Raw genomic sequence first — 24,930 nt, forward strand, 5'->3', positions numbered from 1 at the left:
TGGTCTGTGCACAAATATTTAACAGATATTAAAAAAAAAAAAGTACTTTTTCCACAAATGTTCAGTCTGGAATTTAGCCATCTTGATATCAGTCTTTAGCATTCCAGTGCATCAGTGTTTTGCTGTGGGGCAGAAGAGCACATCCTCAAAGGTTTCTGGAATCAGTCAGTCCTTCTCTTTCTCTTCTGCCTTCTGTTCCAGTCAACTGGTTTGGATTTGAAACTTACTCAGAGACAGTTAATTGTCATCCAGGTTTTTTGGTTTGTTTGTTTTTTTCCTTAAACTGCTTAAGGAACTTGTGGTTTATCTTAATCAGCCTGGAAAAATTTCAGATTTTGGACTTGGGTCAGAAAAATAAAACTGATGTGAATGTGTTCATATGTGGCACAGCTGCCTCCTCCAGCTCTGTGTAAGTGCTTATTTTTTAAAAATGAAAGTTATATAGTTTCCATTACCTTATACCTGAAGAGAGTGTTTTCTGGTAACTTGCTTATTGCTTCAATGGACAGTTACTAAAAATCCTGTGTGTATTTTAAACCATTCTCAGCTCACATTGATATAGTTTGGTTTGTTTAATGAGCTTCAATCTCATTAATCACAATAACAATGCTGCGTCATCCCTGTTTTCAATGGCACAGGTTTCATCTGTGTACTAATAATTTTGAAATATTTGTCTTAGGGTTTTATAATGGGAAAGAATTACAAGCATACACCTCCCTCAATCTGCTAAGACTGCCCAAATAAATTTCTGAACAGCACTGAATGGTACCATGCATATAGACAGAATTCCCGAATGTGTAAGTGACCAAAAATAGACATATAGGATTATTAGACAGCTTTGTTTCTACAGCATAAAATACTTCCAGCCTTGTTGGAGGTTTTGAAGACAAGGCTCATCAATTTTATGTACTTTTCAATTAAGAGACCCCTGAGAATTGTCAGATATCACGCGCTTCAGTGAGCAACGTTTGCAGCCATAGTCAGGCTTCCACTTTAGTCATAACTTCAATAGTTATGCTCTTAGTTTCCTGGATGTGTAATATGAACTTATTGTCCAGATATAACAGAAAAGGTAAATTACGTCTGCAGAATCTGATATGGCCAGGGTTGCTCTTGTAGAAGTATGTCACTGTATAGAAATGTAGAAATCTGCAATTCTTGTTTAGGATAAACTTACCATTATGTGAAACATGAGTATCCATGCCCCCTGCCTGAAGTTGTTGCTCATCTTACTCTCTAGTCAAGGAATCCTAGTCGCAGACCGCGACCCTGTTGTGTAAGGTCGTGCGCGCACGCGTGTGCATACCCCTGTATCAGTTCCATCCTTGTGGATTTTAAATTTCAGCAATGAAAATCTGGTCACGGATAAGAGTTGGGAGTGCAGAGACAGCACTGCTCAGAATGGGTAGCGATATCTGTATTCTGGTAGCTTATCACTTGTCGGGTTTTTTTGGAGCTCTTCTGGGAAAGTAATATTTTGTGTTCTATGGATGATGGGAAGATAAAGCTGGTGGGCATCTCTCCCTAGAATTTGTCTCTAACCAGTGTAACACGAGGGCCATGAATAATTCACGTTTCCTGGTTGTTAGTGTTCACTGAAAATGAGTATCCATGGTAATATAGTTAGGCTTATAGTTAACCTTGTAGAGAACAAGTCATTGTTACCATTTTCTCATACCTTTGGGGACAGGGGGCAGGATTCCTTTTTATAGTCTCATTTGGAAAGTTTTTATGTGTTCGGAAATAGGATGATAGTATTTCTTTCAATTTACCATCACACATGGAATGGCTGACTGTCAACAGCTGTCCTGCGTATTGTTTGATGTGAGCAATAGCATAGATCCATGATGAAGCTAGGGATTGGAAGTAAGGAGAAAGACCCCCACCTAAAAAAATATTGGTTGAATAATGATGAAATCCTGACAGAGTGGACAATTAGATGATACCTATTCTTCGTGAAGAACAACTGGAGTTTGTCTCCATATTTAAGAAGCCAGTCAGTGTGCAAACACATTCAATGATGCTAATGCTGCAGCAATCTGCAAAGTCTTTGAGTTGAGAGGAATATTCAGGGGCAGGGGGGGCAGGAAGAGATAGCAAGAATTTCTACTTACTGCAATGGTTCTGCTGTGTTCAGAGCACTTTTTCTTTGGAGTAGGACATATGATTTATTTTAGCGTATCTTTGAGAGATAAGAGTTTGCTACATGCTTTTTTTTTTTTTCCTTTTAGAGGAAGAAAGAAACAAAAAGGATAAATAATGTAAGACAGAAAACTACTATCACCACTTTTTAAAAATACCTTTGCCTCCCCACCTTTACCAGTGGTAAAAGGCTTGTAAGTTCAAAGACACCTTTATCTTCCTTTCTAGTGGGTTGTTTTGGGATTAGGAGATTCTGTGGTTGAAATGGAATACCACCACCCCCACTGCTGGGTCTGTGTTAACTCACCACTTTCATACTTAACCCCGTAAGTCCATTTCACTTGTTTTAAAAATGACTACGTGAGTGTCTGCATCAAAAAGTCAAAACTGTATATGAAAGCACTACGCGCTACCTCAACCAAATGAGGTAAAGTAGGAAGTCAAACTCCCTGTCTAGTATGACAGATAATACCAGCTTCCAAGACTAAAACCTGTCATTCCTGTTTTCCCACTGAGAAGAATAATTGTCCAATTATCAGGTATATTGTTTTTTTCATCTTTTTAATTTAAAGCTCTACCAGGCATCATTAGTGGGGGAGGAAAATGACAAAATGGAGCAGGGTACATCACACTGATGCTGGAGAAATGACACCTTTGTTCATTCTCATCTCTTGTACAACATTGTGTAGCGTTATTGTGGAAAATCCTGCTCTCTAGGCACATAACAAATATCGGAAGGCAGCCTGTCCTGCCTGCCTTCCTGGCTCCCTGGCAGCTGACCTTTGAGTGGACAATGACACTTTGGAACTGGAGCACAGGCCAGCCAAATGCAAAAGATGTGCGTAATATACAGAAAATATGGAAGTAAAGAGTTCCTGAGACATCAATGTGAGGAATCAGCCATGTGCGGTTTTAGAGTGGAAACAGGGTGAAACGATTTGTTAAACTAGCTACTGATACGTTTTGATACCCGGGAAGGTTGCTGGGCTCTTTATAGTATTTTGAAGTAAGTTGCAGGGTGAAGGGGCAGCCGTGCACTAGAAGCTGCTGGGGGTGTCTGTACACAGTTGTGTTACCCCAGAAATGCAGTGGATATTTGGATGGGCTGTGGTTCAACTACTTTTAGTTAGTTTTCTTCACTGTTTTGAACAATATTAATTTCTTACCTAAGACTAAGCATGGGAAAAGTTAACCCAAAATGTATTTGGCCCCAAAACTGGGAACAATGAAATGAAAAGTGGAATTGGATGGCAAAGTTTAACTCGTCAAACTTTTGGTGCTGGATTCTTTCAGTAATACTGTGTAACTCTCGCTTTTGTTTGTAACGACTGTTTTACGTAGGATTTTTTGATAGAATTAGACGCTGTGATGTTCAGTAGTAGGATGAGGGGAAGGTAATTCTTGGAATTGAAATTTCACTTCTGTGATACTAGTTCTTAGCATAATGGTAATTTCACTGTTAAATTTCAAAGAAACCTCACATTGCAGCAGGTAGTTTGTCCCTTAACAGCAAATTCGTTTGTCTTACCCAGGTATTCATTGCCCCTGAAAAAAATGAAATCTTTCTTAATGTGAATCAGCTCTGCTAAGAAATCATGCATATCACTGGGCAAAATTAGATGAATGAAACCACCTTATTCTGTGAAAATATTGATCCTGTACAAGTTGTGAAGTTTTTCAAGCTAAAGACATACTGCAGAAGATACCTTGTTCGTATGAACTGAACAAGGATTAAAGTTCCACAGGTCCTACAAGCATTGTCTCTCAAAATCTACCCAGAAAGTGCTCTGGTATCAGGGTCTGCTAACCTCACATTCACTTGATCGGGTAAAAGTTGTGTGGAGGCATTGAATGAGCCTAATAACAGAAATGGCTATGGGTCTGATCCACTTAGTTTCTTTGTCCTTCACAGAAAAAAATTGTGTCCTTTTGCAGCCAGGACTCGCAAGTGTGTCTTAGGATCCCTAGTGTGTAGCTGAGGACTCCACAGATGAAGCTGATCTCGATAAGTGTTCCATAGAATCATAGAATGGTTAAAGTTGGAAGGGACCTTAAAGATCATTTAGTTCCACCCCCCCTGCTGTGGGCCAGGACACCTTCTACTAGCCCAGGTTGCTTAAAGCCCCATCCAACATGGCCTTTAACACTTCAAGGGATGGGGCATTCACAACTTCCTTAAGCTTCATGTTCTTTATCTTATTATTTATAGCCAATTTTAGCTGTTGAAGTCACCCAGAGACAGTTTCTCATCTTGGTTATGCCCAGAGTGTGCTGACGAGAGCGTAAATTCTCTCATTTCCCTACTCGGGGATGTCATGTACAGTGGTGAGAGCTCTCCTTCTCCACTGTGTTGTGTGTGGATGTAATGTGCGAAGCAGCAGAAAGATTTCAGAGTGAGGTGGCAGAACTGTATCCTACTGCCTGATTTAGGTGACATTGGCATTTGTTGAGTGCAGTCTGGCCACAAGTCAAGTAACTACATATCAATTTAGAGTTTAGACAAATTCAGTGCAGTTCATTTCACTTGCACCTCATTTTAATGAGAATTAGCCTCTAGTGTTTCATTAAAGAGGAAAGAAAACCTGCCTTTCATGTGGTTTCCTAGCTAATTGCTGATTATAGAGGAATTGCATAATATGATCACAAAACATGCCTCTAATCTCAGTCTTTTTCACAATAATAGACTTTGATATGCAAAAGGATTTTCAGTCATTGGTAGATGGTGTACAAATCTAGATGCTGTGTATTTAACACTGCATGTATGGCTTAGCCTACTGTAAAAAAAAAAAATAAATAAAAAGAAGAAAATTAAGCTCTGCATTCCTAACTTACAAATACTCTGCTTTCTGTCCTCCTGTTCAGGAACCCTGGGATGCACAACACATTCCAGCGCTGTTCTCTGCTTTCTGTGGTCTGCTAGTTGCACTTTCTTATCACCTCAGCAGACAAAGCAGCGACCCATCTGTACTGATGTAAGTTGCCTGCAAATGTTATTTATTGATTACTCTGTACATACAGCACACAACCAGAGTGATGCCTGGGTTTCAGAACCACATGGACTGTCTCACAGAAGTACTGTGGTGAGGTGGAAGTTCCTCGCCATGTCTGCCTGGCTGGTATCAGTCCTGTAAATAAATGAAGTGCTGCAGTAAGGCTCGTGCTCTTTAAACAACACTATCCAAATTCTCTGAAGCAGATTTCACCCTCTGGGAAATTGTGCACTCGCCATGTTGGAGGATAGCAATTTAGTTGAGGGGCCTCTCAGGCTACTGGAGTTGCAGAATGTGCATTGGGTAGCACCGTGGCAAGGAGAAAGGGCATTTGATGTGCTGGGAAGATGGCTCAACTCCAGCTCTTGCTGAGGGTCACTGTCAGTACGCTGTGCCTCTCTGTTTGGGATTAACTCTTTCCTTTTCTGCTCTGACATAGTCTGCTAAAGGTAGCTGAGGAAAGGTAGTGTGTATTAAGAGCTGCCGTTGAGAAAAAGGGAGATCCAGGAGAGAAATCCCCAACATCGTGATCTGTAGGTTGAGGTGGTGTGAAAGAGGCACGTAGCTCAGGGGCAACAGACATGAGTTTTTATGTGTGCGAACTATGCTATATGGCTGTCATGGGGGCTGTTGGTGGCCCACAAGCAGCTGGGCACCTATGTATATGGCTGTGGGATTAAGCAAGCAGGTTTTGTGCAGCTGGTATCACCATGCTATCTGGGATTCTGTTTCACAGACAGCTCAGTCCTGTCCTAGAGCAGTGCAGAGGGCCTGTGAAGAAACCCCTGGGTTCTCTCCTTTGATTCATGAGGTGTGCTGTGCGTGTCTTGAGGTGAGGCTCTTTAGTGTATGAAGATTGTAGTAGGCACGTGGTAAGTCAGGGTGGTTGGATGCACAATTCTGTAATAAGGAGAGAGCTGGGTAAAGTGGAGGGTGTTTCAGGCCATTCAAGATTATATTTGAGGAGAGAAACTTGGGAAAAGGAGAAGAATTCTGATGAGGAAGGAAAGGATATAGGGCACTAGTAGAAAATTGGCATCCCAGCAAATCTTACAGAAGAGCTGAGAAGTTCCTTCTTTGTCATCCAGAAGATTCAGAGAATCTGATACACATTTACTAGGTTCTGATGTGTCCAAGCAACAAGAACTGCTTCTATCTATTGCTGTTAACTTTATCCAAAGCTTACTGTGTCTTGCATTGATGTCAGTTAGACCTGGATCAAGTTTTGTGTAGCTAGTGTGTAGTTCACCTACCATTTCAGTATGGAACTCGGGTATTGAAGGAAGTGAAGCTGTGTGCTGTATTAGCCTTGTTTAGCCTTGGAATAAAATCTACACAGGTAAACTGCGAATCAGCATGGAAGCGTGAGCTCTTTCAATTTTGAAGTAACTTAAATGTATTCTTCTCTCCCACTCCCTAGGAAGGACACACCAGTTTATTAACTTCTTCAATAAAACAGAAACTTGTGTTTCCTTAAAACTTTTGTTTTAAGGAAGTAATATTAAACCATTACATTCATTTTAACTTTTAAATCTAGCTACTGATTTCATAAACATTCTTAATCAAATCTTCAGCAGCTGAAATGGTTGTTAAATATCTTAAGCTTCAGAATATGTATACAAGAACATCAAATGTTTATTGTGCAATCATGATAAAAATGTATAATCCTTAAAAAAAGAGGTTTAAGATTTTCTTTTAAACAGCTCTGAACTTAATTAAAGGATGTTAAGGAGATTGGAAACAGTATTTAAGGGATGGCCTGTGGCATAAACTTCAAGACGGAGGAGGAGGTACCACGTAAATCTGGAACTGACGATTAATATATAATTTATACAGAAGTAGCTTCTTTGGCCTTTCTAATGTGGGTCTGAACAGCTCCCATATTGGTTTCAGCTTAGCTGAAACATTAGTAAAGGGCATGAATGGAACAGTACCCTCTCTGATCGTTCTTCTAAATGACTGAGTCACATTGATTGGACTGCTGAGACTCCTTAACATTTTAATGATGAAGTTCTATACTGATCACAAATGGAGCTGATTTGTTTCAATCTCCAGCTATACAGAGATAAGATAGCTACTGCATACATAAGGAAGGAAATCTGAGGCTATTTTTTCCTCCTCCTCTGCTGCGCAGGAATATTCATATATTAGGCGTGTTCAGAAGTATCCTAACTAGGATTTGTTTTTTAACAGGTCCCTTATTCAATGCAAATATGTTCCTCACTTTCTACGTCAACAGTTTGAAGATTCATCAGCAGATCCGCTCCCAGAAAAGATGAGAGAATCAGTGGTAAGACCTTTTCTTTCATTACTTTCTGTTCAAAGCTCTCTCCCATCCATTTTTCCTACTGAGGAACCTCTTAAATGTTCTTATTTTGCAATTTAAGTATTTAAATTACTAAAAGCACAGAAAGTGGGAGGATCTCTATCCTATTCCATTAAATCCACAGATGGAAACTGAGAGAAGTTCTTTTAGATGTTCTTTCTAGTTAGGCTGGAGGGCAGAAGGGGGATATTGCAATTTTCCTTTCTGAAGGGTTCCTTTGAAGGATTCAGCAACATTGGTTCCTTAATATAGTTGATGGGAAATGCAGTCTTAGAGCTTGGGGAATGAGGCATCTCATCCTGGTACTCAGAGAGTTAATGCAGGTTCTGTGCATAGAGTTGCAGCCTGGTAACCTGGTGTGAACAAGGTAGGCTGGGTTGTTAAACAAGTGTTCAAAAAGGTCGGCAGTCATAGAATCATAGAATCATTTAGGTTGGAAAAGACCCTTGGGATCATCGAGTCCAACCATCAACTCCACTCTGCAAAGTTCTCCCTTACACCATATCCCCCAACACCACATCTAAATGACTCTTAAACACATTCAGGGATGGTGACTCCACCACCTCCCTGGGCAGCCTATTCCAGTGTCTGACCACTCTTTCTGTGAAGAATTTTTTCCTAATGCCCAGCCTAAACCTACCCTGCTGCAGCTTGAACCCATTCCCTCTTGTTCTATCACTAATTACCTGGGAGAAGAGACCAGCACCAACCTCTCTACAGTGTCCTTTCCAGTAGTTGTAGAGAGTGATGAGGTCTCCCCTCAGCCTCCTCTTCCTCAAACTAAACAGTCCCAGCTCCTTCAGTCGCTCCTCATAAGATTTATTCTCTAGGTCCTTCACCAGCTTCGTTGCCCTCCTCTGCACTCGCTCCAGCACCTCGTATCTCCCTTGTATTGAGGTGCCCAAAACTGGACACAATACTCAAGGTGTGGCCTCAGCAGTGCTGAGTACAGGGGGACGATCACCTCCCTCCTTCTGCTGGTCATGCTATTTCTAATACAAGCCAGGATGCCACTGGCCCTCTTGGCCACCTGGGCACACTGCTGGCTCACGTTCAGCCGCTTGTCAATTAGAACCCCCAGGTCCTTTTCTGCCAGGCAGCTCTCCAGCCACACTTCCCCAAGCCTGTAGCGGTGCATGCGGTTGTTGTGGCCCAAGTGCAGGACCCGGCACTTGGCCTTGTTGAAGCACATTCCATTAGCGTTGGCCCATCGATCCAATCTGTCCAGGTCTCTCTGTAGAGCCTCCCTATCCTCATGTAGATCAACACTCCTGCTTAACTTGGTGTCATCTGCAAACTTGCTGATGACACACTCTATGTCCTTATCAAGGTCATCAATAAAGATGTTAAACAGAAATGGTCCCAACGCTGAGCCCTGAGGGACACCACTTGTGACCGTCTGCCAGCTGGATTTAACTCCATTGACCACCACTCTTTGGGACCGCCTATCCAGCCAGTGCTTGATCCAGGAGATTGTATGCTCATCCAGGCCATGAGCCGCCAGTTTTTCCATGAGAATTCTATGGGGGACAGTGTCAAATGCTTTTCGAAAGTCTAGGTAGACAATGTCCACAGCCTTTCCCTCATCCAATAATCGGGTCATCTTGTCATAGAAGGAAATCAGGTTCGTCAGGCAGGATCTGCCTTTCATAAACCCATGCAGGCTAGGCCTGATCCCCTGGTTCTTCCTTATATGACTTGTAATGGCACTCAAGATGATCTGCTCCAGGACCTTCCCTGCTACCGAGGTCAGACTGACAGGCCTATAGTTTCCCGGATCCTCCTTTCTGCCTTTTTTGTACGTGGGTGCTACATTTGCTACCCTCCAGTCCATTGGGACCTCCCCAGTTAGCCATGACTTGAGGTAGATAATGGAAAGTGGCTTGGCGAGCACGTCTGCCAACTCTTCCAGCACTCTTGGATGTAACCCATCCGGTCCCATAGACTTGTGCGCATCCAAGCGGTGTAGCAGGTCACTGATCACTTCCTCTTTAATTGTGATGACCTCGTTCAGCTTCCCCTCCCTGTCTCCTAGCTCACGAGGCTGGGTGCCCAGGGAACAGCTAGTTCCACTGCTAAAGAGTGAGGCAAAGTAGGCATTGAGCACCTCAGCCTTTTCCTCATCCTTTGTGACTATGTTTCCCTCTGCATCCAATAAGGGAGGGAGATTTTTCCCTAATCCTCCTTTTGTTATTAATGAATGTATAGAAACATTTTTTGTTATCCTTAACAGCTGTAGCTAGGTTGAGCTCAGCTGTGCTTTGGCTCTCCTAATTTTCTCCCTGTATAGCTTTGCTATATCCTTATAGTCTTCATGAGAGACCTCCCCCCTCTTCCAGAGGTCATAGACTCTCCTTTTGTTCTTGAGGTCCAGCCAAAGGTCCCTATTTAGCCAGGCCAGTCTCCTTGCCCGCCTGCTTGTTTTTCGGCACACAGGGACAGCCTCCTCCTGTGCCTTTAAGACTTCTCTCTTGAACTATGTCCAGCCTTCCTGGGCTCCTGTATCCTTCAGTCCTGACAAACTCCCTGTCTACGTTGGAGGGGGACAGGGTTTGGCCCACAGAGTTACACGTGTTTAAGCAGCCCTTATTCATTGTTTTTCTAGGGCTAGGAGTTGACCTGGTTTTCAGGAATACCTTTTTCTGTACCAGGAAGTACTCTTGACTGTATGCCTCCATCTCAGCCAAGCCAGGTGGAGCACAGACCAGACCTGGCACCTGGAGATGGAAGAAACATGTGAAAGTTGACTAGTGTGAGAGAGGGTACATGCCTGGTACCTAGTGTTGCTCTCTCATTCTCTCTTCTTTGCTTGGCAGGCTGTTTATTTCCTACTGTCTGGCACATAGCTCTAAGTTTGCGTCAGCTTATTTTCCACTTCTACATAAATATCCAAAGTGACCCATCTTCCTTTTTGTGTCTTTTTATATTAAAAAAAAACCCTCACTGTTACCCAGGGGAGGTTCATTTCTATAGAGTTCATGTGGGAAGATTGTCAATTATTCCTAAATTCCTGAATGCTTGCAGAACCAAGGAGCACTCAGAGAGTGCCTGGAAGACAGACTGCCTTTTTTTGACCCTTAGACATGGCCTGAGAGTCCATAGTGCCCAGTGGTACAGGTTGCTAGTGTGGTAGCAGGCCTGACCTCCAGATGTCCCTTCAAATGGATGCATCTCTCCTGTACATCTTGTATCATATTTGTTGGTCATTTTATAAGATGCTACACAGCCTACATTCAGCATATGAGTTGATCCCACACTTTTTTACTTTTCTTTGCTAAGCTGCTGATTAGATAGTTATTTTCTAGCATGTATAACATTATTTTAAACTGCTTACTCTAATAAGGCCTGCCTAAGAGTAAATGATATGTCTGTTTCTGGTTGCTTGCATTGAGCTACAGTTTCTTGCAAACTAAACTATTTGCAACAGGGTCACGCTGCAATATGAATGTCCAGCTAGTAACGGAGTAAAAATAATTTATGTTGAAGTCTTGCTATATTCTGTGGTATTTCTGGTGTGTGGATTATTGCCACAGTTCATTATCAGCCCATTGTTATACGTGGGTACAGTATGGCAGATGTAATGGAAAGCTTCTTGTTCCCCTGTATTCATATCCCACTTGTATATTTTGTTGATAGTGCCCTTCTTGGAGCAGTACAGAGTCTGATCTCATCTGTTCTGCAGATGGAGCCTTGGCGGGGGACTGAAGCAGTTGCTGTGGCTGTCCATTTAACTGGTTTCATTTCACAGTGCAGAGGGAAACCTTGAGCGAGCAAGGCTTCAATATATTAAAAACAAACAAACAAAGAAAAAATTAGCATGTAAGATCCTGGCTGTATTTTCAAAACGGAGTCATGCTGCAGACTCTTGACCTGTTTTTTTGTCAGTGATGTGGACAGGGATCTGATGGCTTATACTAACACAGTTACCACATGGTTCAACTGCACTTGGGTCCTTGCCACGGGGGCGGAAGATGCAGAAGCACAGGGAGGACAGTGGTGGGACTGGCCACACGTAGGACTTCAGTTCTTCTCTTCACCGTCTCTCATTCTTGTCATGTTTTTCCAGTGTTTTTTTGCATTTAATTGAGTGGGATTCCTGGCACCTTTTGCTTTCCAGGATGTACCTGATTTTGGGGTTGGTGCTTTTCTACTCTGTACGTTTGATACTCCATGCTGCTGTTTTAGGCAGAGGCTGCTTTCCTTCAGTGTTCTGGAGCTTGCTAGTTCTTCCACTTTCTTATTTTTTTTTCTCCTCTGTCTGGGCTTCCGTCAGTCTGTATTAAAAGGGTAAGCAAATGTGTTTGCTTACAATGTCAATTAGCAGTGCTAATTCTTTACACTGGGAGATCTCTTGAAGAAAGAGAGGGCAATTTTTGATTAATCCAGGCTTTGTCTAACCGCTGTGTTATCTGGTACCTCTGTCTCAATTAAACGTTAACCAGTTTGCCAGGAGACTCCCACTGCTCTCTTGCAGTGCAGTGCTAACAGAGCAAGTAGGGAAGAACTGAGGCAGGAGAAAGTGCATGTGCCTCAAGTTTGAGGAGCGCAGTCAAGGCACAGTCTCTGCTGACTTCCTTCAGCAACAGCAGTCACGTTTAGGATGTCGGACTCAGCTGACTCTTAAAAGCCAATGTTAAATAGCTTCCAGAACTTGTGCAAGGGAATCTTCAAACAGTTCAGAAACTGGGTGGAGCAACACGTTAGTATTTGAAGGAGACTTCATGGTGGTAGTATGTTTTTTCCTCTTGAAGTGCTCCTCTGTGAGGAGAGTATTCCTAACCCCCTGCCAGTGGCAAGAGATGGCAGGATGCAACACAACAGCCAGCCTTGCCCTGGTCTATGTACAGAAGTATGGACTTCATAACATGCCATTTAAATAAGACTCGTTTTAAGCAGAAATCCTGAGGCATATAGAACCAAAACGCCTCCTTAAGGAGCTGAAAGCAAACAAGGTTAATGTTGAAAATTAATGTGTTGTATTCTGTAGTGGCTTTGCATTGATGTTAGGAATAATAAATACAGCATCTCTAATGTTCAGTTACATGACCTTTACTATTTTCCTTTGCTTGAATAGCTGTGTAAGAATTGCCAGCTTTGGAAGCCTGAATTACAAAGCAGCTGTGATGGATAATTGACCATTCAACTTTCAGAATGGAGCTTCCTACCATTATAATTAATTTCTATAGGCATCCACATGGCTGATCACTAGATTAACCAGTGGCCTGAGGGTACTAATGTGTTACATTCAAACTCAGCTTCCTTCCTGGCCTTTAATACAAACATTTAGATAGCCAGTAAAAGGATTTGTACAAAGCTCCAAACACATAATTGAAAATAGTAATTAAAAAAAAGGGCCACTATAGCATATTCTGCTTGTAAAATCTCTGAGGCATCAAGTGTAGTGATGTTGGTTTGGGCTTTCTTTTTTCCCTCAAGTGTAAAATAGAGAAAAAAGAAAGAACATCTGCTTTCAGCCCTGACTATATCAGTGATTATCTCTCACTACAGAGATTTTAACTTTGATTAGAGCTTAACTTTTCCATGTTGGACCAATGGCAATGAAGGACTCAGGCATATCACATCATAGGGCTATTCAACATCCAGTTTATAAGCGTCTGGCTTTGCGAATGGAATCCAAAATCCTGCTTTATACATTTGGGTCTAAACGCAGGACGGGGAACAGAGTTGTGTCCCAGGTGCTTTGCAGGAGCTAGCTGCCTTCAGCAGGAAGGGTGGAAGCCACAGATCCACCCATAGCAGCCTGTAGGTGGATGCCCAAGTTTTTTTCCTGGAAGGTGTCTCTGAATGCCCCTCAGCCAGAGAGATAACTTCCCAGGGTCAGCTGTTTCCTGGGGGCCGTGACCACTAGACCATGACATGAAACAAAAGCAACTACTGCTCAGCTTTGTTTTTAGAAAGAAAAAAACCCCTGAATTTTGTGAGAAGTTTGAATGTGTCTGCAACATCAAGAAGCAGCTCCTGTGGGGACTGTTGTGCAAGTCAGCAGCTGAGCAGTACGTTTACATTTTGAAGTAGTTTTGTGCGAGGGCAAAAGGGCGATCCTGGGCATGTATGATGCTTTAAACACTTTAGGTGTTGCCAGAGTTGGAATGCAATTATCAAATTTGGGTTTAAATACCTGAATAATAATCATTGCTTTAAAAACATAGGCCTTTTCCTGTATGGGATTGTTAATGTGTCAAAAATAGTGAGAGCACCCTAAAAAGAACACTTGAAAACTCAAAGATGGGAAAGGTGGGAAATACCAGTCCTGTGCAATATAATCTGTGTAATACATTCTCTTTTGAATGCAATCTTTTAAAAAGGGTCTCTTTAGTGACCTGGCACAGAATGGAAAGTTAGGATGCTGCCTTTCCCCAAAATGTCCATTATTATCACCTCTGCTGATTTTTACAGCTAAATTCTTAATATTTGGTGTAGTTCTTAAAATAGCAGCTTCTTTATTCACCTGATTGTGAGAGAAATAAGTCATTTTAATAATAATAATAACCATCTTGGGGTGTACAGAAGAGCTTGAAAATATGATTGGAGTGTGGTTTTGTTCTTACAAGCTTGTTTTAGATTATTGAGGAGTTAGATTCAGCTGTGCAGAAAGTGATACTTGATCAAGACTTTTGATAATATGTATTCACAAAAGGGCTGAAATAGTGCCATGTAAATCTGGCACTGCTTAACTTGGATGCTGAATTTTACAAGCTAAATACTGCTGCTTTACGTCGATTTTATTATGCAACATCTTTAAAGAAATTTGGAAAAGTTAAAAAAACCTTATTATTTCCATTATATGCATTAGTAATAATTCCCTAATCAGTCTTTATCAGGGTTTCGATTGTGATTTTTCAGTACTGCTCCACATACTAAACCTACTTGAGTTAGAGATGGATGCACAATTTGGTAGTGAGAGAAGGTCTGAACCAAACGGAGAGGACTTGTGAGGACAGGCAGGAATCAAAGGTTGCTCAGGGAAGAGAAGGCCTTTCCTGTGGAGGTCCCTCACGTTGTGGTTCTGTTGCATACGATGGCCAAAAAGCAAGGAGCACAGCCAGGAGGGCTATGTTTTGAAAAGATGGTTGGGAAGAGTTAGGAAGACCTAACCCTGCCCCTGCACCTTCCCACCTATAGTCCGTGTGGAGTACGGGGCTGTCTGGAGAGGGCACAGCTCTCGGAGGGGAGGGAGCACGGTTCTTTTGGAGGTGCTTGCTTCTGAGCAGCCTGGGAAGGGGAAGGACGGTGGTGAATTCACCTAAAGAATTCAGCTAAACCAGATTGGAGTTTCCTGGGACAAAGCAAAAGTACCTCTTGAGCCTGAAGGCTTTTTAGTCCTGCTGAATTTCAAAGGCCTGCTGCAGTAAGTGGAAGTGCTGATGCTTGTGACCTTTTATGAAGAAGCATCTTTCATAACAGGGAGTGATAGGCAGCCTAAATATAGCGGTTGCTACCAGCTTCCCCTGTAATTCGCAACCCTTCTGTTGTTCACTTGTTCTGCTTGCTTTCTTTTTATCTCCCTTACTCATAGGTTTGCTATCCCATCATTATTTTAGTTTTCTTCCTTTTTCTCTGATGAGGTACGTGAAGATTATCTAGTTTGCAGCACCAGGAAATTGGATGAGCTTCTAATTTTAACAAAACTGTTGCATTTTAGATGTTGTTTCTAGATGTCTTTGAATTAAAGTGTAAGTCAGCTTCTAAACCAACAGCTACAAATAGTTACTCATTTGATAACTTAGCAGTAGTACTGAGTGCTGAACTTAAATGCCCCTTTCATAAATCGAAGACAAGATTTTCATTTATTCAGAAAGATGTTTGGGTGACCTCCGAAGTACAATTCAAAGATTGCACAGCTCGCAAGCATCTTGTTTATTTGTTTACTGAGAATGACATTTTAATCGCAAGAAGAACGGGCTGGAAAGACAGTGATATTTTCCAATCTTTAGAAACAAAATTACTCCTACCCTAGTTATAGATCTTTATGTAAAGGCAGACATGTCCTTTCATTATCATTCAGTGACACTAGAAAAAGGCCTTGTCTGAAATCCATAAAATCTTGCCGAAATTTGGCTTCCAATACAGAAAATGAGAGAATGGGACATGTCACTTTAGAACATAATAAATGTATTCACTTTGTGTTTCTGAAGACGTTACAGAAAAGCATGAGTCATTTGAGTAATGCAAGAGAAAGTGAATCTGAAGAAATCTTAATGCTTGCAAATAGGAAACGGAACCAGAATTTTGATTCCCAAAAATAAAAAAGTAATAATGTAAAAGAGTTATATTGCTTAAACAGAATCAGATTCAGTATGAAAATGTATTTTCATTTCTCCAATCTTAAAACTGCGTTATTTAAAAATATATTTAAAATTAGGCAGGATGAATTTGAATGTGATTACTTTGACAAACCTAGAGTGCGAAGAAATAATTTCCCAAAGCAGAGTGGAGAAAATACTTTTGTATTAGGGAGTGCTGATTAGCCTTATCACAATGCAGACTGCAGGTAATTGAGAACAGAGTTGTTTATTTTGGTTAGAATAGTATTGGCTCGCTAATTTTGTGTAAAATAATTGTTTTCACAGAAAGAAATCTTGAAATCGGATCTCATTGTCTGCACAGCGGCTGCTGTTCTGTCATTTGCTGTCAGTGCCAGTACTGTATTTCTATCATTAAGGGTGTGTATCTATCCTTTCTTCCCCTTCCCCCGTCCAGGTATTCTCTCTTTTATGCAAAAGTTAAAGCTCAGGTGTTTTAACTGGAAAGAACAGAGATTGTTAATGATTAGTATTTACTGGTCATTATAACGCTTTTTTATGTGCAAGGCATCTAGGTTATGGATATTTATATTAATTTTAGTGTTGCTTATTTGACATCTCTTTCCTTACACCTCTGCATATCTACAGTGCCCTTATGATGTGGAACCTAGGGGACAGAATGATTAAGACCGATCACTTGCCTTTTTTCCTCTAGTTAGGGAGGAAATATTTGGTTAATTGTGTGTGCAAAATACATATTTCAAAATCCATATCCGCCTGCGGAGTCAGAGCGTTTGAACATGGGAATAAAAATTAATTGCACAAAACCACAATTATAGGAACTGTTAAAAACTGTTTAAAAAAGTTTTATATAAAAATGTTGTTTGCAAATTATAACCATGTTTCGTTTTTTTTCTTTTGGCTCAGCCATTTCTCAGCATTGTCCTGTTTGCTTTAGCATGGACTGTGGGATTTGTAACACATTACGTACTTCCTCAGCTTCGCAAGCATCACCCCTGGCTGTGGATCTCCCACCCCATACTTAAAAGCAAAGAGCACCAGCAACGGGAAGTGAGAGGTTTGTAGTAAAATCTTTTCTAAACAATGGATGCAATGACTTGCAGCTTGTCTTGGTTTTTAAAAAAAACAATCCATAAGGAACAGAGCAGGGAGAATAAATTATACTTTACATTTCCCTCTTTAGAATAGCATGCATAGCACACACACACGCGCGCGCGCGCACACACACACACACACACACACACACACCCCTAATCACCAGCAAATCTGTGAACCTGTAGAAGTCATCTTCTGAGACCACTGCACAGAAGGGCTGAGGCCGGGCAGGCACCTCTGGAGATTGTCCATCGCCCCAACTCAGAGCAGGGGCAGCTAGAGAAAGCTTTTCAGGGCTGTGACCAGTTTTGAATATCTTCAAGCATGGAGACTCCACAACCTTTCTGGACAACCCGTTCTAGCATTTGATCATCCTTACAGTAAGAAAGGTTGTTTTGGTTTTTGTTTTTTTTTTCTTTTCTTGTGTTGGAATGGAATTTCAGTTCGTGCGCATTTCCTTTTGTCCTGTCACTGGGCACTGCTGAGAACAGTCTGGCTACGTCAACTTTATCCTCTCCATCAGGTATTTATGCCCCCAAAATGCCCCCAATCAGGCATTAATAAGACGCCCCCCCAAGCCTTTTCTTCTCAAGGCTAAAGTGATCCCAGCTCTCTCAGGCTCTCCTGTGTCAAATGCTCCTGTCCCTTAATCATCCTACTGGCCTTAAGTGGCCTTTCACAAACCATCTTCTGATCTGCCTTTTGCTCTTACATTACAGTACCATTACTTGCTGTGTTGCTTGATGCGTTACAGTTCATGCTTAATACATTGGCATTTTATATAATTTAAAAACTTCAATGATTGATGAAATTGAGGCAGATTTTTTCTCTACTTTCTGACGTATAACTATATATCATTTGAACAGCATGGGTAATGCAACTTAGATTTCTAATTTCCATCATAACACTTTTAGAGAAACATTAAAATTGAAAGGAACTGTGAAATTTTCTTGGAGATTTGTTCCTTTTAATGTCTGCTGGCTTCAGCAGGTAGTGCCCTGATACATGCATGTATCGGTAAATATTTTAGTATGTCAAGATCTGATTTCCTATTCTGATACACTTATTTCGGCAAGCAGACAGCGTACTTTGAGAAGCACAGCTTCTTTCCCCCCCCCCCCCCCCCCCCCCAGCTCTCATCTTGCCTTTGCTACCAGCCAAAAGCTTGCTTGTCACTTCTTGATGGATCCTGTGCCTTAATCATTCTCAATGTATGTTCCTGAGCTGTTTGAAGACAGCGTTGTCAGAACGCAGTCTGCTGAGGGACTTTAGTCTGTTCTTCAACTAGACAACAAAAGAGTTCAGATCACATTCTGCAAAACCATGCATTAAGGATTTAAATCTTTAAAAAAAAAAAAAAAATCATGTCTTTCAAAATGATTACTTTCCAAACATGGCTTGGGTCTGAAAAAAGTACCCAAGAGACTTGATTGAAGGTTGCCTTTTAACTTTTACTGCAATACGCCAAGGAAAGTGTAGTAGAAACATAAATCTGATCAAGGATCATGCCCAACGGAAAATACTGTTCAGGGCTTCCTCTTCTTGATAATCACGATTCTGATGAATACCCGAGTCTTATTGTTTGTTCCATCACTTAGTCATAAAAAACTACTGTAAGATTTCTTTTGCTTGTCCTGATTAAGTCTGTCTTCATTTGTCAGAAAACATTGTTTTCGTAAATGCAATGACTCAGCTTCTGAAAAGGTTGAGGGTAGAGATCTGCCAGCCTGATCTCCACAGATGGGTTTCCTTCTGCTTCACAATCAGCTGCATTTCCCATGCTACCTGCTGCGGGCAGCAGGCTTTTTTTACTTCTTTTGCAGTCCTCATTTTATATGTGGTTCGTTTCCACACTTTGGGGCTTAAGGATTATTGCAATGTATCCAGCGTTGTGTTAGAAAACAACAGTAAAAAAAACCAACGTATGTATTTCAATCCCTTAGGCTGCTGCAAAGGCTTTTTATCATGTTCTGAGATGAGACAGGCTGAGGAAGAGGTTGTATAATCCCTTTGATAGATATGTCTGACAGGCTGTCTTCTTTCCTTTACCCTGTAAGAAAAATGTAGGAGCTGAATTTAAAGGTTCCCTGTTTGTATAGAAAGAGAAGCTTGGAAAAGGACAGTATCCTGTAGTTGTCAGGCATGGATCATGAAGGGACAAGTACACAAAACAATATGTCTGTGAGGAGCTTTTACTGCATAGAATTTCGTTTTCAGCTTCCTAATTTTTGATAAGCATAGTGCTATGGGGAGGCGAATGATTGCTTGCAATTCGCTGAGCAGCTGGTAATGACAATTCCACAAGTTATTCCTGGCTTTGTTTCATGGACTCTGGATGAGCTGTTCAAACTTTCAGACCTTCCGTAGAATAGCAATTATCAGACCAGTTCTCACGATGCCTGTATGAGAACTCATTTATTACTTGTCATTGTTTTGCTTGACTGCAGGACGAAAGACTGAGGTCAAAATGTGTGAGCTTGTGGTATGATAGATGTGTAGAAAGTAGCGCAGGACTGAGTGAGAAAGAAACCCTAAAACAGTAGACACTATTTTTTCTCCTCCTTCCTCACCACCACTGCTTTTATACCCCACAGATTGAGGTAAGCCATTTTCAAATCACCCACGTCTTTCTTTGGGTCCCCTCTGACAGTGAGCTCTTTTTTTCTGTCTGCATTGTCTGCACTCACGTGTCCCTGCTCCTGCAGCTACCTTCTTTTTGGTCTACTCGATGTGCACATCTCTTCATTCAAGCTTGAGGTCTTACACAGAGCTCAGATTTGGGCAGCTGGATGAAGTTCTTGGGTGGAGCTCTGTGCTGGTTTCAGCTGGGATAATTTCCTTTCTAGTGGTTGCCGTGTATCAGATTTGGTATGACAGGAATGTCAATAATGCATATTGTTTAGTTGTTGCTAGGTGGTGTTTATGCTATAGACAAAACAATGGAATATTCCGTACCACAGACATCATGCTCAGTATATAAATGGGGATTGGCCGGGGGGCGGTAATCCACGATTGCTGCTCAGGTCGGGCTGGGCAGCCAATTCACTGGGTGGTGAGAGTGACTTGTGTTGTATTACTTTATCTTGTATAATCTTTTACCATTATTGTTGTTATATTTTCACTTTTCTGTTATTGTTCTATTAAACTGTCTTTATCTCAGCCCACGAGGTTTGGTTTTTTTACCTTTCCCTTTCTTGTATCCCTTCTGGGGGAAGGGGGAGAACTGCACGAGCAACTGCATGGTTCTAGCTGCCATCTGGGGTAAAACCACAACAAGCTCTGAGAGCAATTTTTAGTTTGTGAGGAGGAGAGGGGAATGGAGAATAACAGCTAGGTTCCAAACCGGACATTTTGCTGCACGTATGAACTTCTAGGACGTGGCCTTTAGGAAGAGGAGGAAAATATTTTTATGTTATAACAAGAAACAGAAGTTGATCATATTTTCTCAAGGCAGATTTTTGCAAGAGCATTGCTTTAGCCTAAGATAGTGTCAAGGCATGACTTAAAGCTAATTTGGAAGGATTGCTCTTAGATCTTTCTCTTTGAGCCTATATAATATATAACTGTGCCTGTAGAACATACAAATCTGTTGATTCAGCATGTCGTCTTTGCCTGTCATTGAAAAGGTGTGTGTGGGAGGGTGGGACGTGTATACAATATTATTTCCATTTCTGCAGGGAAGAGTGTCGGAGACTGAGTAGCTGGCATTGTTATTTCAGAGTCAATACCAAGTTCTCCCTTTTTGTGTTCACTGTTTTTTCCAATAACCTTATCTAGCTGAGCTCAGTTGAGAATAAAGAAATTTTTGTCCATACACAAGTGTTTCTGCCCTCAGTTCACCTAAGTTCTTACAGCAGTTGAATTGCACAGAACATTTAGTTCTTGTTTAAAACTTATATTAAGCACCATGATGTTCATTAGAAAAGTCTACTGCAAAAACCCATATTCTTTACTGGTGAATGATGTGACCCTGGCAGGTACTTTTTACAATGTCTATTCTAGTGTTTTGAGAAACGTCTGTGACAGTTTCTAGCTTCTATTAATTCTGCAATCTTCAGATCTAAAAGGGTATTTCATTTATCAATGAGGCCAATGATACTTTGCAGTCTAATGAACAGTGTTTTGTCACTATAAGATGGGGAAGGAGAGGTAGAGACTTGAAACGAGGTTCCCTAGGTCATCCACCAGGTCAGTGCCAGAGCTGGAGAGGGCCTCTCTGGAGTCATTACATCACTAAAAGTGCTATTTAATATAGTGACTAGTAATTGGATTATCTAGAAACTACCATCTAGCATGTGCCATCTCTTATTGTTTGAGCGTTTCTCATGAGCACAGTTATAAGCAGCAGAACAGATACTCTCTAAATTCAGAGAACAAAATTATTTCTCTATTGCAAAAGAATTATGAATTCCATTTTTTTTAATTAGTTGGTTGATATATTTATTAATGTGAGCTAACTCATTTCTTCTATGATATTGCAGTGTAAAAAATGCTGATAATTTGATGAAATGATCTCTTATCTGAATTTCTATTTCAGATGCTGCTCATTTGATGTGGTTTGAAAGGCTCTATGTGTGGCTTCAGTGCTTTGAGAAATACGTTTTGTATCCAGCTATAATACTGAATGCCCTCACCATCGATGCTTTCTCAATTAGCAAATACAAGAAACTTGGTACACAGTAAGTAGATTATAACTCAAAGCACGTGATTAGTAGAATATTAGGTTTTAGACTAAAGGCTGAGAAATGAAATTTGTTTCTTAAATAACTCCGTTTGGTTGTCATAGTTTGCTTTCATGGATTATTAGTTCAGTATACAATAATCATTAGCTTTCCTGAAAGAAAAAAGCAAAACCACCTTAGCACATGCTAAGACATGACTGCAGCGAGAGAGAGAAATTAAAAGATTAAAGAGCTATATATAGATATATATGGAATATGTCAATTAAAAGCAAGACACGCTATGCCAGGCTGCAGGTGTTTAATGGGCATAAACACAGTGGGGTAACTAGAATTAATCAGATGAAAATGAGAAATCTAGGTTGGATATCAGGAAATATTTCCTAACTGAGGATTTTTAAGACTATGGCGTAGTCTCCCAAAGGAGTTATCAGAAGCTTCACCACACAAGTCTTTTAAGGCAAGACCGAATAAAATATTCAACAGTGTAGAATGATGGGTAGTCCTACATTAAGCACGGTTTGAGAAAGGCAGGGATACAAATTTTTGCAAAGTCTGATGTCTCTGGTGTTCAGCAGAACTGGCGCTGCTGATCCATGGTCTCTCAGTATGATCCTTGCAGACAGCCTTTTATGGTAAATATTTTGGTGAGTGACCTGCCTACTGCAGATATTCAGCAGGCTTAGTGACTGCGGTATCCCCAGTGAGCAGGGTTTTCTGCAGCCTTTTTATCAGAATGACAGTGATGCAGATGATAAAAACAAAGAAACAGCCTGGGTTCAGGAAGGAGGGTTCCAGTAGCAGGAAAAACTGGTGGGGGTGGGGGGGGTTCCTCAGTATTAATAGTAATTTGTATTCTTAACTTTAAATATTAGATAATCAAACTCTGATGTAAAAATTGCATGTTGTTTTAATTATTCTTCTCTCTTGAAAAGCAATATAGCTCTAGGGACTACACAACTATAAGGAAAAGGTGGTCCCTCCCTTTAGAGGCTGAAACCGGGACTACGGTGTTAGTCAAATTTTCTGCATATTCCTCCCAGACAAGTACTTTTCCTGAGAGAATCCTCAGGGACAGCCAGTGTAGTTCCCCAATGACCTTTTACCCGCAAGCACTTGGGAGATGCTAAGGCCAAGGTGCTTCAGGAGTGTAGGTGTATTGTCCAGGGTGAAACTGACTCCGCACTCATCCCTCTATTTGGTTCTGCAAGGCTGGGAGAACTAAAAAGTAATCAAAATGTCATTTGTCACTAGTTAGCAGACGTGACTGAATACATGCACGGAGCAAATATGCAGGGTTAGGAAGGTGCTATTTTTACGTAGTCATTCCTCCAAGCTGGATTGCACTTTAAAGTATCACCTCCCTCAAGTGTTCAGAAGTAGTGAGTCAGTCCTCCAGAAATCTTGAGATTAAAGAAAGTAATTACATTTGTCTGCCACTGATTGTTTGGCCTGTAGGGGAATACCATGACAATCCTTTCCTTCCCTTCCCCATCCCCTTTGTGTCTGTGTGATCACCTTGGATTTAAAACCTGTGTTTTCTCCTTTTTCTTGTAACTGAGGTCTATCCACGACACTCCCAGTATCCCTTCTTCTCTGGCACCCCTCTTTAATATGCTTCCCCTACAGCTACTGTGGAAATGCCACGTGCAAAAGCATTCATCCTCAGATCCTACCTCTTTCTCCTCAACTCTTTAAGCCTGTGAGGGATCCTGGATTCTCCTTCTTCCTTACATATACAGTGTTACTGAGGGTTGTACTTTCTCTGCTTTAATACATAAATACCCATTTTCTGTTGTTGGAACATTCCTTAGTTATTTACTGCCCATGGATCAGACCACGTTATACCTTAGAGAAGGGAAGGGGTCACTCTCACGCTCTGTGTCTGAAAGTGTCTGAGGTGGTATGCTTTGCATGATTTAATTTTGGATTTTTTTTCTCAATTGGAAGGTATTTTTTAAAGAAGCTTCATCTTGCTTTGTGATTTAAAGGACTGAAGCAGTTTGCTTCTTGAGGAGGCAGAACAGCTCCTTCACAGTCAGGAGCTTGCTTGAGCTTTCCAGCCCCTGATGTGCTGGTTATTAATGGGACCCATGCTGACAAGCTGAAAGGCCTGCCCGTGTTACCTGCCACAGCGGCTTCAGAAATAAGCCCCCCTTCTCTCTCTTCCTTTCTCTCTGCTGGGAGTTAAGGCCCCAGAAAAAGCATCTTGTGTGGCAATATCTTTATAGAAGAGGGATAATGAGCAAATTATTTTCTGTTACCTCTGAAAGCATTACTTTATAAAATGGCATTTTTTTGTTGAAATTTTCCGCATGTTAACAGATCCAGTGAGGAAAAAGTCTTCCTTTTGCTCTATGATCTGTAAGTTTTCCCTGTGAAAATTCCTCCATGTTGCAGAAGAATGTGAGATCCAACCAGTTCATACAGGACACACTGGGATGGCTTCTAGTGGCTTCAGAATCTATTTAGCTTAGTTGCTAGGCTTTTCCATTCAAAAATCTGAGGCAAATTGAAAAGAACGGCTTTGACAAGGTGAGAAATAGGGTCAGCTTGGCATTTCGTTCCAACAGTGATGTCCTGGTGGTCCTTTGGAATGACCTGCACTGAAATAAAGTCGCATCTGCATTATGGAAGATACACAATAATAAATAAATGCCACATAAAGTCAACCTGGAAATGTACAGACTTATGAGCCTTGCCAGAATGATGAAAACCTGTTCAGAGTTTTCTGGCCTGTCAAGTGTCAGTCATGGCAGCAGGTATTCTCCTGGTTCACAGCAGGATGGAGGACAACCTTCCATGCATTTTGCAAATACCTGGCCTACTTTTGAGTCACTCATTACGCATTGAAGTCCCCATCTATTTTCACCAGCACCAAAAAAACAATGCATCTCTCAAAAAGTGAACGTGCTTAATTTACTTAACAGGAGTCACCTGGCTCTCAATTAACAGGGAGTTATTTCTATGTGTCTATTAGGTTTGGGTTGTCTTTTCGGGAATAGATCTAGTATGGTTCTTGGGCATCAATGTGCAAAACTGCAATCCAAATATAGCTGTTCAACTGCCAGAAAATTCTGAGGATACCTAATACTGCTAAATACTCCTGAATTTGACTTGATGGTTCATTATGAGGCTTCAGATATACTTCTGAACATGCCCAGAACTTTCTGAATAAATCGCTCGTCTCTTATCTTGTCCTGCTAGAACTCAGAAACCCAAAGGTTTTGAACTGAGAACTGTTTTTGCAGCATCCCCAGTATGCGATCAGGATTGAGTTTACAAAGTACTGCTTTGATTTCCTTCCTTTTAAAAACCATGATGGAGAAGGTGGTGTTGCCCGCTTCATTTAACAAGAGACCAACTGTTAAGCACTTGCCAGGAAAGTACAGGCTATGGGAGGTTTGCTTTTC

General features: G+C 41.2%; 1 protein-coding gene across 3 annotated transcripts in view; it reads left to right on the forward strand.

Annotated features, from left to right (window-relative positions):
• PCNX2 (pecanex 2) overlaps positions 1–24,930 on the forward strand; it is a 161,879-nt gene that overhangs the window by 61,538 nt on the left and 75,411 nt on the right. For all 3 annotated transcript variants that reach the window (XM_074580109.1, XM_074580110.1, XM_074580111.1), the window contains 5 exons: positions 5,005–5,114; positions 7,326–7,422; positions 16,050–16,142; positions 16,650–16,800; positions 21,376–21,517. In XM_074580109.1, the coding sequence (XP_074436210.1) occupies positions 5,005–5,114; positions 7,326–7,422; positions 16,050–16,142; positions 16,650–16,800; positions 21,376–21,517 (593 nt within the window). The remainder of the gene's footprint in view (positions 1–5,004; positions 5,115–7,325; positions 7,423–16,049; positions 16,143–16,649; positions 16,801–21,375; positions 21,518–24,930) is intronic.

The sequence above is a fragment of the Larus michahellis genome, chromosome 3 (genome assembly GCF_964199755.1).
Source record: "Larus michahellis chromosome 3, bLarMic1.1, whole genome shotgun sequence".
NCBI classification, from domain to species: domain Eukaryota; kingdom Metazoa; phylum Chordata; class Aves; order Charadriiformes; family Laridae; genus Larus; species Larus michahellis.